Source organism: Bos taurus, chromosome 6, assembly GCF_002263795.3.
Source record: "Bos taurus isolate L1 Dominette 01449 registration number 42190680 breed Hereford chromosome 6, ARS-UCD2.0, whole genome shotgun sequence".
Lineage (NCBI taxonomy): Eukaryota > Metazoa > Chordata > Mammalia > Artiodactyla > Bovidae > Bos > Bos taurus.
The window spans coordinates 6,961,482-6,977,190 of NC_037333.1; the positions used below are offsets into that span (position 1 = coordinate 6,961,482).

The 15,709-nt window shown below is 38.2% G+C and overlaps 1 protein-coding gene across 1 annotated transcript in view; it reads right to left on the minus strand.

The window, feature by feature from the left end:
* Nucleotides 1-1,144: 1,144 nt before the first annotated feature.
* Nucleotides 1,145-15,709, minus strand: part of NDST3 (N-deacetylase and N-sulfotransferase 3) — a 114,719-nt gene continuing 100,154 nt past the window's right edge. The window contains exons 5-7 of the mRNA NM_001077961.3: nt 12,430-12,615; nt 7,516-7,644; nt 1,145-1,912 (exon numbers count right to left, since the gene is read on the minus strand). Of these exons, the coding sequence (NP_001071429.2) occupies nt 1,883-1,912; nt 7,516-7,644; nt 12,430-12,615 (345 nt within the window). The 3' untranslated portion in view covers nt 1,145-1,882. The remainder of the gene's footprint in view (nt 1,913-7,515; nt 7,645-12,429; nt 12,616-15,709) is intronic.

Here is a 15,709-nt window from a genome sequence, read left to right on the forward strand (position 1 = left end):
TTCTAACTGTTGCTTCCTGATCTGCATACAGATTTCTCAAGAGGCAGGTCAGGTGGTCTGGTATTCCCATCTCTTTCAGAATTTTCCATAGTTTATTGTGATCCACACAGTCAAAGGCTTTGGCATAGCCAATAAAGCAGAAATAGATGTCTTTCTGGAACTCTCTTGCTTTTTTGATGATCCAGTGGATGTTGGCAATTTGATCTCTGGTTCCTCTGCCTTTTCTAAAACCAGCTTGAACATCTGGAAGTTCATGGTTCACGTATTGCTGAAGCCTGGCTTGGGGAATTTTGAGCATTACTTTGCTAGCGTGTGAGATGAGTGTACTTGTGTGGTAGTTTGAGCATTATATACAACCCCATGGACTGTGTATAGTTCTCCAGGCCAGAATACTGGAGTGGGTAGGCTTTCCCTTCTCCTGGCTGGGGATCGTCCCAACCCAGGGATTGAACCCATGTCTCCTGCATTGCAGGCAGATTCTTTACCAGCTGATCCACAAGGGAAGCCCTTTCATAATGTTAATGACTTTCAAAAGGATATCCCTGAATGGCATGTTGGGAGAAATGAAAGCACAGTAATGCAAACTCTTAAGTCAAATGAATTCTGTGAGTGGGTATTTCCAAGGCACCTAGATTTTTCTTCAGATTCAAAGACAGTATACATATATGCATGTATGTTAATCCACTGTCATTTATTGAGTCTACTATGCAATAAAATTTTGCAATATATCGATTAAAAAATGGAATAAAATATGATGCTTTCTATTAAGGAATGCACAAACTATTGGATGATAAAGATAATTGATTACCGTATTGGGGGCCAGTTATGTTATGGTTATGCCATGTTCAAGAGAAACTGGAGAGTTGGGGGAATTTTTCTATAAAAAGATGATAAATAAGCTCAGATTTTCTGGAAGGTATGCTAGCTGAGGTAGAGGCACTTGAAGGCAGAGAATGAGATAACAGGTCCTATATAGGGAACTACAAATTCTTCTGTATGCGTGGCGTGAAAGGTGGATATATGAGATTATTGAAAAAAGAAACCATAAAGGTGTGTAGGAGCCAGGCTTAATTTTTTCCAAGTTAAAGATTTTTTGTTTGTTTATAAGTTATGTGAAACTATGAAAGGATTAAACAAAGAATAACACAATATTCATTTCTTTAATATCTAATTTCTTAAAAATATCCATTTCAATGAGTTGAGAATTTACAATATTCCTATTTTTCTTAACTGTAGAATCAAAAAGATTTGATATGCTTTCTTGGATTATTCTTAATTTCACAGTGGCAAGTAATTATATAATACCAGTTAGTCATGAAGAACACTGATAGAAAAATAGGGCTAATATGGAAAGTAGGAAACAAATGAAATAAAGTGTCTTTTGGCTTTGCAAATTTAAAAGTCTAAATTTAATAGAACAAAAATTGTTTTAAATGTTTTGTTACACGTAATATTAATAAGATTTATTGTTTTAAGACAAAAATATATAGTTTATTATTCATAGTTCTTTAAAAGTACATTTGACATTTTTCCTTAGCTATAACTGCATATTATAGCTTTTTTTCAAAAGCACTTATTTTTTGTTTTTCACTCAAAAAATGGGTTGCTTTTTCTAGACAATGGCCAGAAATTTTAAGCCATTTGCACATTTTCCTGGTACCAGGTAACTGAGTCCTATTCAGAGGTGACGTGCATCACATCAAGGCCAGTTTACCCAGGAGTGCAGAAGCAGTGTGTTGCAGTGGTGGAAGCACCAAACCCAGAGTCACGAAGGCTGAGGTTCTCTTCAGAAAAACACAGGCGTGGTCTTGAGTCTAAAATTGGGTGATCAAGTAGAGGAATTTTGTGGTTCTTTCCAGCTTTAATTATCCATTGTTCCACGTCAGGCTAATTCATCATCACTTGTAAAAACCTGCCAAACATTTAGGGCCCCGTAAAAATTTCCTGGATCCTGAATTTCTTTCTCTTGAAAGCAGAGAATCTGCTAGAATGTAGTTATATTAAAACCAGGCTTATTGTAACTCACATTTGGATATGCCCCTAAGTCAAGCGATGGTCCTAAAACATAGCTATTTTTGCGTTTAGTTAATCATTTAGAAAACATTTAGTGACCTCTTACTAGATTTAAAACATTAATCCAGATACCATGGGAAGCACAAAAATGAAAGACACATAGGTCATTCTGCAAGAATGTCCTCTCATATAGGAGAAAAGGTGCTATATATGTACACAAATAACTGTGCAGCGAGGCAGGTGTTAGGTGACATGGGACAGATAGGGAACAACTGCAATGAGTAAATACTAATTCTCCCTCTGATATATCACTAAATAAATAATTACATTTTATATCCTTCACTGTTAGTGTTACATAATTCTTTATTATTGTTGTCTTTAATGTAACATTTTATGTGTGTGTGCTGGTTTTAAAAGTATACATGTTCAATGTAGATCTATAAAAATTAGGCAAATGAGCGAAAATCATCTTTACTCTTTGATCTGGGGCAACCATTGTTAACATTCTGCTGAATTCATTCTAGTTTAGTTGCATGCTCACATCTAGTTTTCTAATAACTTACTTTTTTCATTAAATATAAATATTTTCTATATCATTAAAAATTATTATACAATGTATTTCTTAATGGCTGAATGCATTCCACTGTGGGGGGAACACAATTTGCTCTTGTAGTACCCCTACCCCACTGTTGGACACTAAATTTCATTCATTCACATATGAAATACGACTTCTTATCAAGGTCTGGAGTATCACTGAAGCTCATAATTACTATCTTTCAAATCTGGTATAATTTTTTTCTTTCCTGTAGCTAATAACTACTTGATTCTATCAGAATTTCTCATTCTCATTCAGTCCTTATAAAGTGTCATGTGCTAAATTACTAGCATGCCTACTTGTACCTGGACGTTTCATCTTCTTTTCTTTTTTAAAAAAACTCTGTATTTTGTTTTGGGGCATAGCCAGTTAACAATGTTGTGATAGTTTCAGGTGAACAGCAAGGGGACTCAGCAATACCTATACATGTATCCTTCTCCCCCAAACTCCCCTTCCATATCCAGGCTGCCATATAACACTGAGCAGAGTTCCATGTGTTATACAGTAGGACCTTTCTTAATTTTAACACAAACTTTATCCAGACATTTTATTTCGGGATGGAGAACTCATGGGAAACAGGCCGTGGGAAACACTCCTCACTCCGTTCTGCCAGCAGCCCTTGCTAACTAATGATAGTAGCCCTTCCTTGGCTAAGACGTGGGCTGAGTCTAGAAGCGCGCGTCTTAACCGCAAGTCTCTAGGGAACTACAGTTGCTTCCAAAAATTGGAGTTTGCGTGCCAGATGAAGTTAATTTGGATTCCTTGAATATATTTTGGTATCTAACAAGGTCTGTCATTTATTTTGAATCCCAGGATTTATCTGAAAGTAATTGTCTACTGAAGGTTTTCTGAATCAGAAAAGAACAAGTTTTGGGAAGTTTTTTTCTCCTGTTTATTCCCTGTGAATCTCCTCAGCAAGACAAATTTGCCAAAGGTTACTGATAAAGGCCTGAAAAGTAGCAAACTTTGCTAAACATTTGAAGGGTTTGTTCAGTTAGTTTAGTCCAAATTAGTGTTCAAGATTAACATAAGCTTTACTATGAGATTTTTTTCAGTTAAGATAATAATACGGTTTTTAATTAGTAAAAAATAAATATTTGTAAATATATCGGACATGACCAATGCAAAGAAATAGAGGAAACAATAAAATGGGAAAGACTTGGGATATCTTCAAGGAAATTGGAGATACCAAGGGAACATTTCATACAAAGATGGGCACAATAAAGGACAGAAGTGGTATGGACCTAACAGAAGTAGAAGAGATTAAGAAGTGGCAAGAATACACAGAAGAACTGTACGAAAAAGGTCTTAATGACCCAGATAACCACCATGGTGTGGTCACTCACTACAGCCAGACATCCTGGAGGGTGAAGCCTAGCAGGCTTTAGGAAGCCTTATTATGAACAAAGCTAGTGGAGGTGATGGAATTCCAGCTGAGCTATTTAAAAATCCTAAAATATGATGGTGTTAAAGTACTGTTGTCAATATGCTAGCAAATTTGGAAAACTCACCAGTGGCCACAGGACTAGAAAAGGTCAGTTTTCATTTCAATCCCAAAGGAAATGCCAGAGAATGTTCAAACTACTCTACAGTTGTGCTAATTTCACATGCTAGCAAGGTAATGCTCAATATCCTTCAAGTTAGGCTTCAACAGTATATGAACCGAGAACTTCCAGATGTATAAGCTGGATTTAGAAAAGGCAGAGGAACCAGAAATCAAATTGCTAACATTGGTTGGATCATAGAAAAAGCAAGGGAATTAAAAAAATATATACTTCTGCCTCATTGACTAAAGCCTTAGACTATGTGGATCACAACAAACTGTGGAAAATTCTTAAAGAGATGGGAATACCAGACCACCTTACCTGCCTCCTTAGGAACCTGTATTCAGGTCAAGAAGTAACAGCTAGAACTGGACATGGAATAATGGACTGGTTCCAAATTGGGAAAGGAGTACATCAAGGCTTTATCTTATCACCCTGCCTATTTACAAAGTCCATCAGGTGAAATGTTGGGCTGGATGAATCCCAAGCTGGAATGAAGATCACTAGGAGAAATATCAGCAACCTCAGATTTGCAGATGATACCACCCTAATGGTAGAAAGCAAAGAGAAACTAAAGAGCCTCTTGATGAGGGTGAAAGAGGAGAGTGAAAAACCTGGCTTAAAGCTTAACATTCAAAAAATGAAGATCATGGCATCTGGTCCCATCATTTCATGGCAAGTTGATGGGAGAAAAGTGGAAACAGTGATAGATTTTATTTTCCTAGACTCCAAAATCACTGTGGACAGTGACTGAAGCCATGAAATTAAAAGACAGTTCTCCTTGGAAGAAAAGCTATGACAAATCTAGACAGTGTATTAAAAAGTGGAGACATCACGTTGCTGACAAAGGTCCATATAGTCAAAGCTATGGTTTTTCCACATTCCATGTGGATGTGAGAGTTGGACCATAAAGAAGACTGAGTACTGGAGAATTGATGCTTTCGAATTGTGGTGCTGGAGAAGACTCTTGAGAGTCCCTTGGACTGCAAGGAGATCCAACCAGTCAATCCTCAAGGAAATCAACCCTGAATAGTCATTGGAAGGACTGGTGCTGAAGCTGAAGCTCCAATACTTTGACCACCTGATGTGAAGAGCTGACTCACTGGAAAAGACCCTGATACTGGGAAAGATTGAGGGCAAGAGGAGAAGGGGGTGACAGAGGATGAGATGGTTGGATGGCATCACCAACTCAATGGACATGAGTTTGAGCAAACTCTGGGAGATAGTGAAAGACAGGAAAACCTGGCATGCTGCAGTTCATGGGGTCACAAAGAGTTAGACACGACCTAGCAACTGAACAACAACAACAATTGGTCATGAATGATCTAGTTTTGAATTCTTCTATGTTAAATACAACTAATTTGGTTTAGAAAGTTCTGAAATTACAATACTACTAAGAATTTCTTAAGTGCCAAAGCAACTGTTGTTTAAAAAAATCAAATAAGCGATTACCTGTTCACAGTCCCACTGCTCTTTGATGAAAGGAAATAGAAAACATTAGAATTTTACAGATTGTAGATTAAGGAGTCTTAAAATTATGGTGATAATGTTACCATATTAAGAATATTTTAACTGAGTTTTCAGTTTACAATCAGGCATTGGTTTAACTCTTTGGGTTGAACTGAGGGAAAAAAAGAAGAAAACCATATGAGATGATTCCAAAGAGACTTCTATTTGTAAAGAAGATAGAGAACCAGGTTATTTATGATATATAAATCAGAATTATTTATATTTTGGCCAGTAGGAAGGTTAATAAACTTCCAAAAGGCCAAATGCCATACAAATTCAGACTATAGTGCTTTTTGGATATATGTGTTGATTTTGCCCAAAGATGAGTTACCCTTACTTACTTCTATCTCATTTTCTAGGAGCTGAGAAATAGTTAGCTATTGAATACTAGTAGACAATGAAAAATATCTGCAATTTTGATTGCAAGACTGGTAAAATTAAGGTCAAGAGAGGGTTCTTAGAACTTTTTTTCTCATTTGGAGAATTACATTTTTTACACTGAGGAAACCAGAAGGGAAAGAGACACGTGTACCCCAATGTTCATCGCAGCACTGTTTATAATAGCCAGGACATGGAAGCAACCTAGATGTCCATCATCAGATGAATGGATAAGAAAGCTGTGATACATATACACAATGGAGTATTACTCAGCCATTAAAAAGAATACATTTGAATCAGTTCTAATGAGGTGGATGAAACTGCAGCCTATTATACAGAGTGAAGTAAGCCAGAAGGAAAAACATAAATACAGTATACTAACGCATATATATGGAATTTAGAAAGATGGTAACAATAACCCGGTGTACGAGACAGCAAAAGAGACACTGATGTATAGAACAGTCTTATGGACTCTGTGGGAGAGGGAGAGGGTGGGAAGATTTGGGAGAATGACATTGAAACATGTAAAATATCATGTAAGAAACGAGTTGCCAGTCCAGGTTCGATGCACGATACTGGATGCTTGGGGCTAGTGCACTGGGACGATCCAGAGGGATGGTATGGGGAGGGAGGAGGGAGGAGGGTTCAGGAGGGGGAACACATGTATACCTGTGGTGGATTCATTTTGATATTTGGCAAAACTAATACAATTATGTAAAGTTTAAAAATAAAATAAAATTTAAAAAAATCTTGAATATTGCTGACATTAGGGACAAATTTACAATAAACAAACACAGGTTTACATTTTATATCAGTGATTTTCAGAAGGGAAATAAAAATCCCTTCTTTTCCTTATACACCTTACTTCCATTAGTTATTTCTCATAAACTCTATGACACTTGCCTCAAACAGAAATACATACAAATGGTTCCTTTGGGAGCTGGCACCTTGCTATTAAGAAGTAAAGGAGAAAGAATAGTAGTAGCACGACAGAAGAGGCTGCTCTGCCCTGGCCTGAGACAGAGCAAAACAAGAACTAACATGAATGTTTCAGCAATGACCATATTTGCTTACCTAATTCCTCTCCCATTTCACTTCTACTTTTACTTTAAGTAAGATAAAAATAGAGGTATAGTCACCTAAATGAAAAACTGGTCCCATTAGGAACAAAAGAGTTTCATAGGTGAAAATTTTATTCTGCATAAAAGCAAGAATATCTGAATTTTGGTCACTTTCCAATGCAGAGAAGGGCTTGCTAGAGCCCTTCCTTGGTTCTTCTGTAAGTTCCTCATCTCATTACTACTTGAAGAATTAGTTTGCCCCCATTACTAAATGTGGTTCCATTTAGTTATTAATTACTGTTTTATAACTGAGCCTTCATATTGACTTGGCTGATAACTACCAAAACCCTGGCCTGTTTTTCATCTGTTTTGTCACTTTTCATTATCTATTTGAAGAAAAGCTCAAAGTACTTACTGGGTTGAGGACCACAGTGAAGAAAAGTTCACCTCCCTGAATACTCTTGTCCAGCTCTTTAGGACCTCCTGGATATTCTTTATAGAAAATCGTGTGAGTGAAAAGCCCACAGGTTTGTCTCGGAAGAACCTGAAGGAAGAAAGAACAAGTAAGGAAAAAATTCCCTTCAATCAATTAATATGCTGACATAGCTTCTTCCCTCATGGAAGATAAAGTTGGTATCATTATTCAACTCTTTACTGTGGTGGTTTAGTGGCCAAGTCATGTCCAACTCTTGCGACCCCATGGACTATAGCCTGCCAGGCTCCTTTGTCTGTGGGATTTCCCAGGCAAGAATACCGAAATGGGTTGCCATTTCTTTTCCAGGGGATCTTCCCAACACGGGGATCGAACCTGAGTCTCCTGCATTGCAGGTGGATTCTTTATCTCTGAGATCCTTCATCCCCCAATTCCTTCATAATTTGGAAAGTGGGGATGAGATCACTATGGGAGGAATACTGAAGACAGTGGAAGAACTATATGAAAACTAAGACAGACTTTGAATTATTTTAGCCACTTATCTATTTTAAATCTCCAAGTCATTACTTCTGTTATGAAACCTAGTATGTTCCAGCATCTTATGAAATAAAACAAAAAAAGTAAAAATGAAATTTAAACATATTGGATTTGCCTGTGCTATACATTGTAATTCTAGTACGGCAAAAAATTTAAGGATAATACTTCTATCAAATTCTACACATGCATTAGAAAATGAAGTCAATTAGTAACCTAATATGAGTCTTAGGAAATAACATTTTAAATTAGAACAAATATTTGAGACACAAGTCATAGTTTCTGCTCTACTCTGACAGGACCACTGTAGGTTGTAGTAACAGCCCCAGATTCTAAGTCTGAAGACTGCCAGTTCCAAGAGAAATAAAGAGATTATGCATTTGGTTAGCAATTTTTATAATGTATCACAAACAAAATGATAAAAAGGTCACTTAGTAAAAAGTATTCTTTTATCTTTTGTATATAGAGCCATTATTTATTTCAATTACACATATTTATGATAAGGATTTTTTTTTTTCAAATTCTTACGACTTTCCTGGTAAAATGGCAGTATAATTCTAAAAGGGTGAGCAAAAGCTGTGCAAGCTGGTATAATCTTTAGCTAAATTTTATTTAATGACCTCTTTATCATCTGCATTTATCATTATTTACTTGAAGTGGTAGAAAATAAATGAATATATTTAGGAAAGATACAAGTTTTACAGAATTTTAAAAAGGCAAGTCTTCAGCTTATTGTCCTAAGTAATCAATCTTCAGTTTTTTCTGTCTTGATTCTTAAAGCACAGTTGGTTCAGTTAGTGTTGTCAAAATATTACTGTACAGGACTCCCCATGCTTTGCAATTCCCTAGAAATATACTGGCTCTTTTTCTTTCATTTGAATGTGCATTATAATAAATTTCAATCTAGTCCTTGAAAGTTTTCTTAGAAAACATGATTCTCAGCTCAATCAATATATTATATATTGCTGTGTAAATCAAAACTGAACATATCCTATTTATTTTGGTAAACTGGTTAAAGTTATATCCTTAGAAGCTATTTTATCTTGATGAGATCATTCAGAGAACTTCAGATTAATTGCAGAGTATTAGCTCTGATGATGTTTATGTTTAAAAGCATTATATATTCTCATAATGTTATACACAGAATCAACAACAAAAGAGAACTAAGTGCCAAAATATTCTAACCAAATCAAATATATTCCTTAATAACTTATAGAAATACAATTTCCTGGAAATAGCAGTTATTTCACAAATACCAATTCAAAATTCTATGCAAGTCCAGGTGGGAGAACACAATGGTATATCCTTTATATTCAAGAAGGATTTAAAGTGTATGGAAGGTAGAGAGAATTATCCCAAAGCTAAATAATGAAATGCCTACATGTAATTAAATGCCAGGTTAATTTTACATTTTAAATATGCATGATTCTGAGTCACTTTTAGGATTTAGTTTGAATATCTTGCTTGAAAAACTGTGGTAACATAAAGAGCCAACTTTGGGACTTGATTATCTAGCTGATTCTATGCAATGGAGAGAGACAGAAGTGTATTTGAACAGAGGGAAGAGGAAGTGTTAGGCTTTACCCTGCAACTGTGGGGAGGATCATGGTTGCTGAGAGGATGAGAGTCACTGTGAGCCCTAGGAGGGTCAGTGGGCCACCGAAGGAGGCTGAGGAGACCATGAGTGTGTAGGAGGCTAATATCCCATTGCTTTGCTCCCTCATTCCAGTGCTACAGGACACTGAACATGTTTCCGGAAATAGCTCTCTTGTGTTAGATAAGGAATAAGAGAGGTTTTAGGCATTCTGCTCTCTAGAACTGTTTCTGGGAGTGTAACACTATCAAATTCAAACTCTCATATATTGATAAGCCCCTGGAAACCTTATAGCTGCTGATCCTAACTAACTAGGAGATGGTTATGAAAACCATAATCACAAGAATCTCCGCTGCTGCTGCTGCTGCTGCTAAGTTGCTTCAGTCATGTCCGACTCTATGCCACCCCATAGATGGCAGCCCACCAGGCTCCCTGTCCCTGGGATTCTCCAGGCAAGAACACTGGAGTGGGTTGCCATTTCCTTCTCCAATGCATGAAAGTGAAAAGTGGAAGTGAAGTCGCTCAGTCATGTCCGACTCTTAGCGACCCCATGGACTGCAGCCTACCAGGCTCTTCCGTCCATGGTATTTTCCAGGCAAGAGTACTGGAGTGGGTTGCCATTGCCTTCTCCAAGAATCTCCGCTAATGGACCTAAAGCCAATATCCTATATGTAAGGCCTGAGTTAGGGCTTCCCTGATGGCTCAGTGGAGAAGGAAATGGCAACCCACTCCAGTTTTCTTGCCTGGAAAATCCCATGGACGGAGGAACCTGGTTAGGCTACAGTCCATGGGGTCGCATCTGCCTGCAATGAAGGAGATGTGGGTTCAATCCCTGGGTCAGGAAGATCTCCTAGAGGAGAAAATGGCAACCCTCTCCAGTATTCTTGCCTGAAAAATCCCGTGGACAGAGGAGCCTGGAGGGCAATAGTCCAAAGAGTCGCAAAGAGTCAGAAATGACTGAGCAATTGAGCACGCATGCACAAGCAAGGCCTGAATCCAGAGCAACTGCCAATAAGCGTTCCTGGTAAATGCCACCCATGAGGCTGCTGGGAGGATTGGTGGGAGTCTCTACCAGTGGGTATCTCCATTAGAAAGAGTAAGTAAATAAGCAGGTCTGTAATCTAATTGCTTTGAGGTTTCTGGCTCTCTTCAGAGAGTCACATTTAACAACCAGGGATTAGGATGGGATGTCTTGGTTTTCCATCAGTTCCTTCTGAATTGCCCTATAACACAATAGGACTGCAGCCTCATAGTCTCCAGTTAGGGCACAAACAGCTTGAAATGTGGTAAGTCTTTATGTTCCCAGTGGAGTTACAAGATGATATGTTATGGGAATTCAGAGGAGAATAAGACCAGTGTAGGCCGGACCCAGGTGTTGAACTGCTAGACATACACCAAGGTGCTTCATGTTCTATAAGATACGGGACTTGATACTGAGGAATAAATGGAATAGGAATAGGTAGAGAGTGGTCAGAAAGTCTTCCAAGGTTGAAAGGGTGACAGAGGTATGGACACAGTGATACTGCTGCAGATCTTTTTGGCTGGAGTGAGTCTGTGCTAACTACGGGAAAATAGGAGCTAGAAAGGCAGACTTAGTTTAAATTGTTTTTAGGTCCCTGCAGAGCAAGTTAAAGGGTGTGGAAACAACTGGAAAGAATAGGTTAGGAAGGTCAAGGTGAAGGCAGCATTTTAGGATTAAAAGGTTGGCACTGTCCATGGGATGGACTGTGGTAGGGGGTGGATAGAAGCTGTAAATAGATGAAATAGGAATCAGCCCTGTGGTTTACAAATAAGAGTAAAGGCAATAAATATTACAGAAAGAGATAGGTAGTGAATATTACAATATTATGAAGGAATTATTGATGGAAAGTAGAGACTTGATTGGACATGGGGTGGGTAGTGCAATGTTCAAATCGCTAAAACTGAATTAGGAATAGCAGGACCAATAGCTGGAATGAAGGGAAGATAATAGGTTTCATTTGAGGTGGTTTCATGAGTTTGATTTGTAGACAGATCATCAAAACCCAGATGATCAGAACATGGGTGTGATCTAAATGTGTGTCTAAACGTGTGTCTAAATCAGGAGACCTATGCCTAACACCACAGTACTCTTTAGACCTTCTGATTTGGGGAAAAATTAGGATTTTTTCCTAATTACTTACTTTGAGAGGCCTCACAAAGTATTAAGTAACAATATCTTTTGACAATATATATTTGTCACCAGTGTAAAAACACAAAACCAAATAGAGACACTTCGGAGAGAATTTGACAATAGATAACAAATGACTTAACATCATCTCTCATTTGTACTCTATATTATGACTTGTTAATAATTATGCAGGACATGTGGCTTCTTGTAAATACCTGAGATTTTTTTTTTTTTAGTCTGACATTGATAAAGAGGACAGTTTGGCTTGTAAAAGAGTGGCATGGTTAATATGCAGAGAGACGGTGTTAGTTTTACATGCTAAGTAACTGAAGAAATGATGGCTTCTATAAATTATCTGCAAGTTAGATGTAATGTCTCCTTAGTGGTTTGACATCAGTGCCTGCTTATTAGCAGTAGTGTCAGTAAAATAACACTTTAAAGTTATGTTTGAAGAACTGAAAAAAAAGTGACTGTAACTGAAACATCCTTCGCTTGGATCTGAAAACTATGCTTCCTGCTGCATGGAGCTTTCCCTCTGTTAAGCTGTTAATACGTCGCTCTTCTCTTTGCTTCTTTCTGGCAGAATGTGGTGTGCCCTACCCAAACCACAGATGCTCACCATGATGTTTTTGTGGATGAAGCCCCTCCGGTATCTAGCTGGCTTCAGGTGTGGATATTCTTCAGTGCTGGTGATTCTAATATTCCAAACCTTCTTCCAGGCTTCATATAGCTGAACATGTACAGGATAGACGCCTGAATGGTGAGGGGCCACTGCATAGCCCATGTCAGTAGGAATGCCATGCTCCTAAGACCAAGCAGATGTTCGTTAGATGTGGGAAGATTGATCGGCATCCTATTTTTACCCCAGGATTTTCACATATGCTATAAATACATTTGCTTCAGTCCATCATTACTTAATTATATGGTAAAATTAAAGTGATGAACATGAAGACCTCTAGACTTCATGAAGCCCGACAGCCATCCCACCAGTCTCGATGATGATGGGTTTGTATTAAGAGGTGGTGAGAAGGACTGGCGACTTTAATGAATAACGTGAAAGAGCCTGCATTCACTGTATCCTGTAGCGGCCACATCCTCTTCTCTCCTCACCATCTCAGTAACTTACATGACAAACACTTACTGTAAAGAACACTCAGTACTTCCCACAAAATAAAACCAACGCTTCCAAGAGGGACAGAACACACTCTGCATTCATTAGACTTGCTAACAGGATTTTACTTTGCCTGTATCCCAGTTTCTACCAACTTTCCCGCATTTCTGTTGGTTTCTCAAGGAGAGGGCCAGTAACAGACAGTGTCCCCTGCCATGGTAGAAGCACACACTTTTGACTAGAAAATGCAGTAAAAATTTTATAGACCAATTTTCTTTGAAGCCAAAGCTTGGTTACAGTGAAGTAGGAAGTACTGAAAGAACCTAACAATCTGGAAACTGAGTCGATTTGAAATCCAGCTTTGGTATATAAAATGAATCCAGCTTAAAAATTTTCTAAATTAAACACTCACACTCCCTCTCTGTCCCCCTTCTCTCCCAGCTCCTCCTCCTTCTATTCACTTGGTCCTGACCAAGTCTCGAAATTCCAAACATAAATCTATGTGACAACTGGGCTATTTTGGAGGGGGCTTGAGACAACTTTGTATAATTGTAATTATTCTTCTTCATTTCAGATGGCCCACTAATGCTAAGTGTCTTTTGCGTATAACATGAAATGCCTTTTAATAGAAGAATAGCTTCAGTGGCAGACATGTATTTTTTTTCTCCTAAATGATATTTTATTTTTCTACTTGTATTTTTCAAAAGTTCCACCCAAATAGACTTGAATTAGTTGTGGTTTTTCTTCATACCAAAGCACAATTTCACATACAGAGAACCATAGTATCAGGAATTATAGAAATATGCTACAAATGGATATGGATAAAATGGAAAAGGCATGGCAAGTTTTGCTTTTCAACCTAAATATTAATAGGAGGTGAAAGAAGTGTCTGAGCACCTAAGCACAGAAGGCTCATGGGTTGCCAGTGATTTGTCATCCCTTAAGTATCTATCAGATTCCTTAGTACGGCAGAAAAGGCTCTCAAAATTTGGTCCCAACCTACCTAACGTAGATTATTTGCATTGCATCCTATTTGCATTCATCTCCCCACCCTAATTTCTGATGATTCCCTTTACATCTTTGCTGTACATTGTACATTTTATCTACCTAACTGGAATACCCCTTTTCTCTTAACTTGTAAGTCTTCATCATTCAGAACTCAGCTCAGTCAGCTGTAGTTTAGGATGCTGGAAAGGGAGCTGCCACACCGTTGCTGTGAGGAAGAGAATGGGTGGACTGAGAGATGGAGTGGATTATACTTGTGTTTCTGAAGGGTGGAAGGGAATTTCCATGTTCTTCACTGTATTTGCATCTTTGCTAGAAATTACCATAACTAGGCAATTATTATCTGGGCTTCCTAGGTGATGCTAGTGGTAAAGAACCTGCCTGCCAATGCAGGAGACATAAGAGACACGGGTTTGACCCCTGGGTTGGGAAGATCCCCTGGAGAAGGAAATGGCAACCCACTCCAGTATTCTTGCCTAGAGAATCCCATGGACAGATGAGCCTGGGGGGCTACAGTCCATGGGGGTCACAAAGAGTCAGACACAACTGAAGTGACTTTAGTATATTAGCTGCTGCTGTTAAGTCACTTCAGTCGTGTCTGACTCTGTGCGACCCCATAGGCAGCAGCCCAACAGGCTCCCACGTCCCTGGGATTCTCTAGGCAAGAACACTGGAGTGGGTTGCCATTTCCTTCTCCAATGGATGAAAGTGAAAAGTGAAAGTGAAGTCGCTTGGTTGTGTCCGACCCTCAGTGACCCCATGGACTGCAGCCTTCCAGGCTCCTCTGTCCATGGGATTTTCCAGGCAAGAGTACTGGAGTGGGGTGACATTGCCTTCTCCAAGCATATTAGCAGGCAATTATTATTATGTCATTTAGAATCAGAAGCAGCAATTGAAGAAATAGTGAATAGTAATTTCCCAAAACTGAAGGGATACTGTACATTGTACAGGGATCTGAAGTTTAACAGATTAAGAAATCTGTTAAACTTCAAAGCAAGGTAAGTTTTAAAAAAATCGACATTTACAGAGCAAAGCTGTAAAAACTAAAAGCAATGATAAAGTCTTAAAAATAGCAAAACCAAACAAAAACTTTTAAAGGGGGGGAAATGTGATTGACAACTGACCACTTGATAGAAACACTATAAATGTGAAGAACATGGAATAAAATCATTTTTAACCAAAAAAAATTGAATTTCACTACAAAGTGAATTGAAATACTTCTTTTTTCCCCCTTGGTTTTTAAAAACTCAAGCTATGGCATTTTTTTTTTCAACTAAAAATTACCAACATATACTTTGTGTTAGAAAAAGTCAGTGAAATATTTATCTAAAGTGGTTTAAGAACAGGGGTGTAGTGATAATGGACCAGTGGAAAGCAAGTGAATTTCAACCACAGAAATTTAAAGGAAAATGGTGAACAATTACAGGTAAACAGCTTTTAAAAGGGTATACGAGGAAGCAAGAATGAAATTCACAATGACAGGAGTGATGTTATAAAATTCAAGTATCTCAAATGTGTGAGAAATTATGCTGACAGAAAGCTCAAGGTAGTTTTTAAATACCTGTAAGTGGTCAGCTATCTCTTCAGAACACCGTGTTAGGAAAGGACCATCCAATACAGCAGAGACATTCCCCTTATTTTGGGAAATTTCCCAGGCAAGAACATTGGAGTGGGTTGCCATTTCCTTCTCCAGGGGATCTTCCGCCTAGGGATTGAACTGCATCTCCCGCATTGGCAGGCGGATGCTTTACCACTGCACCACCTGGAAAGCCAGAATATTCCC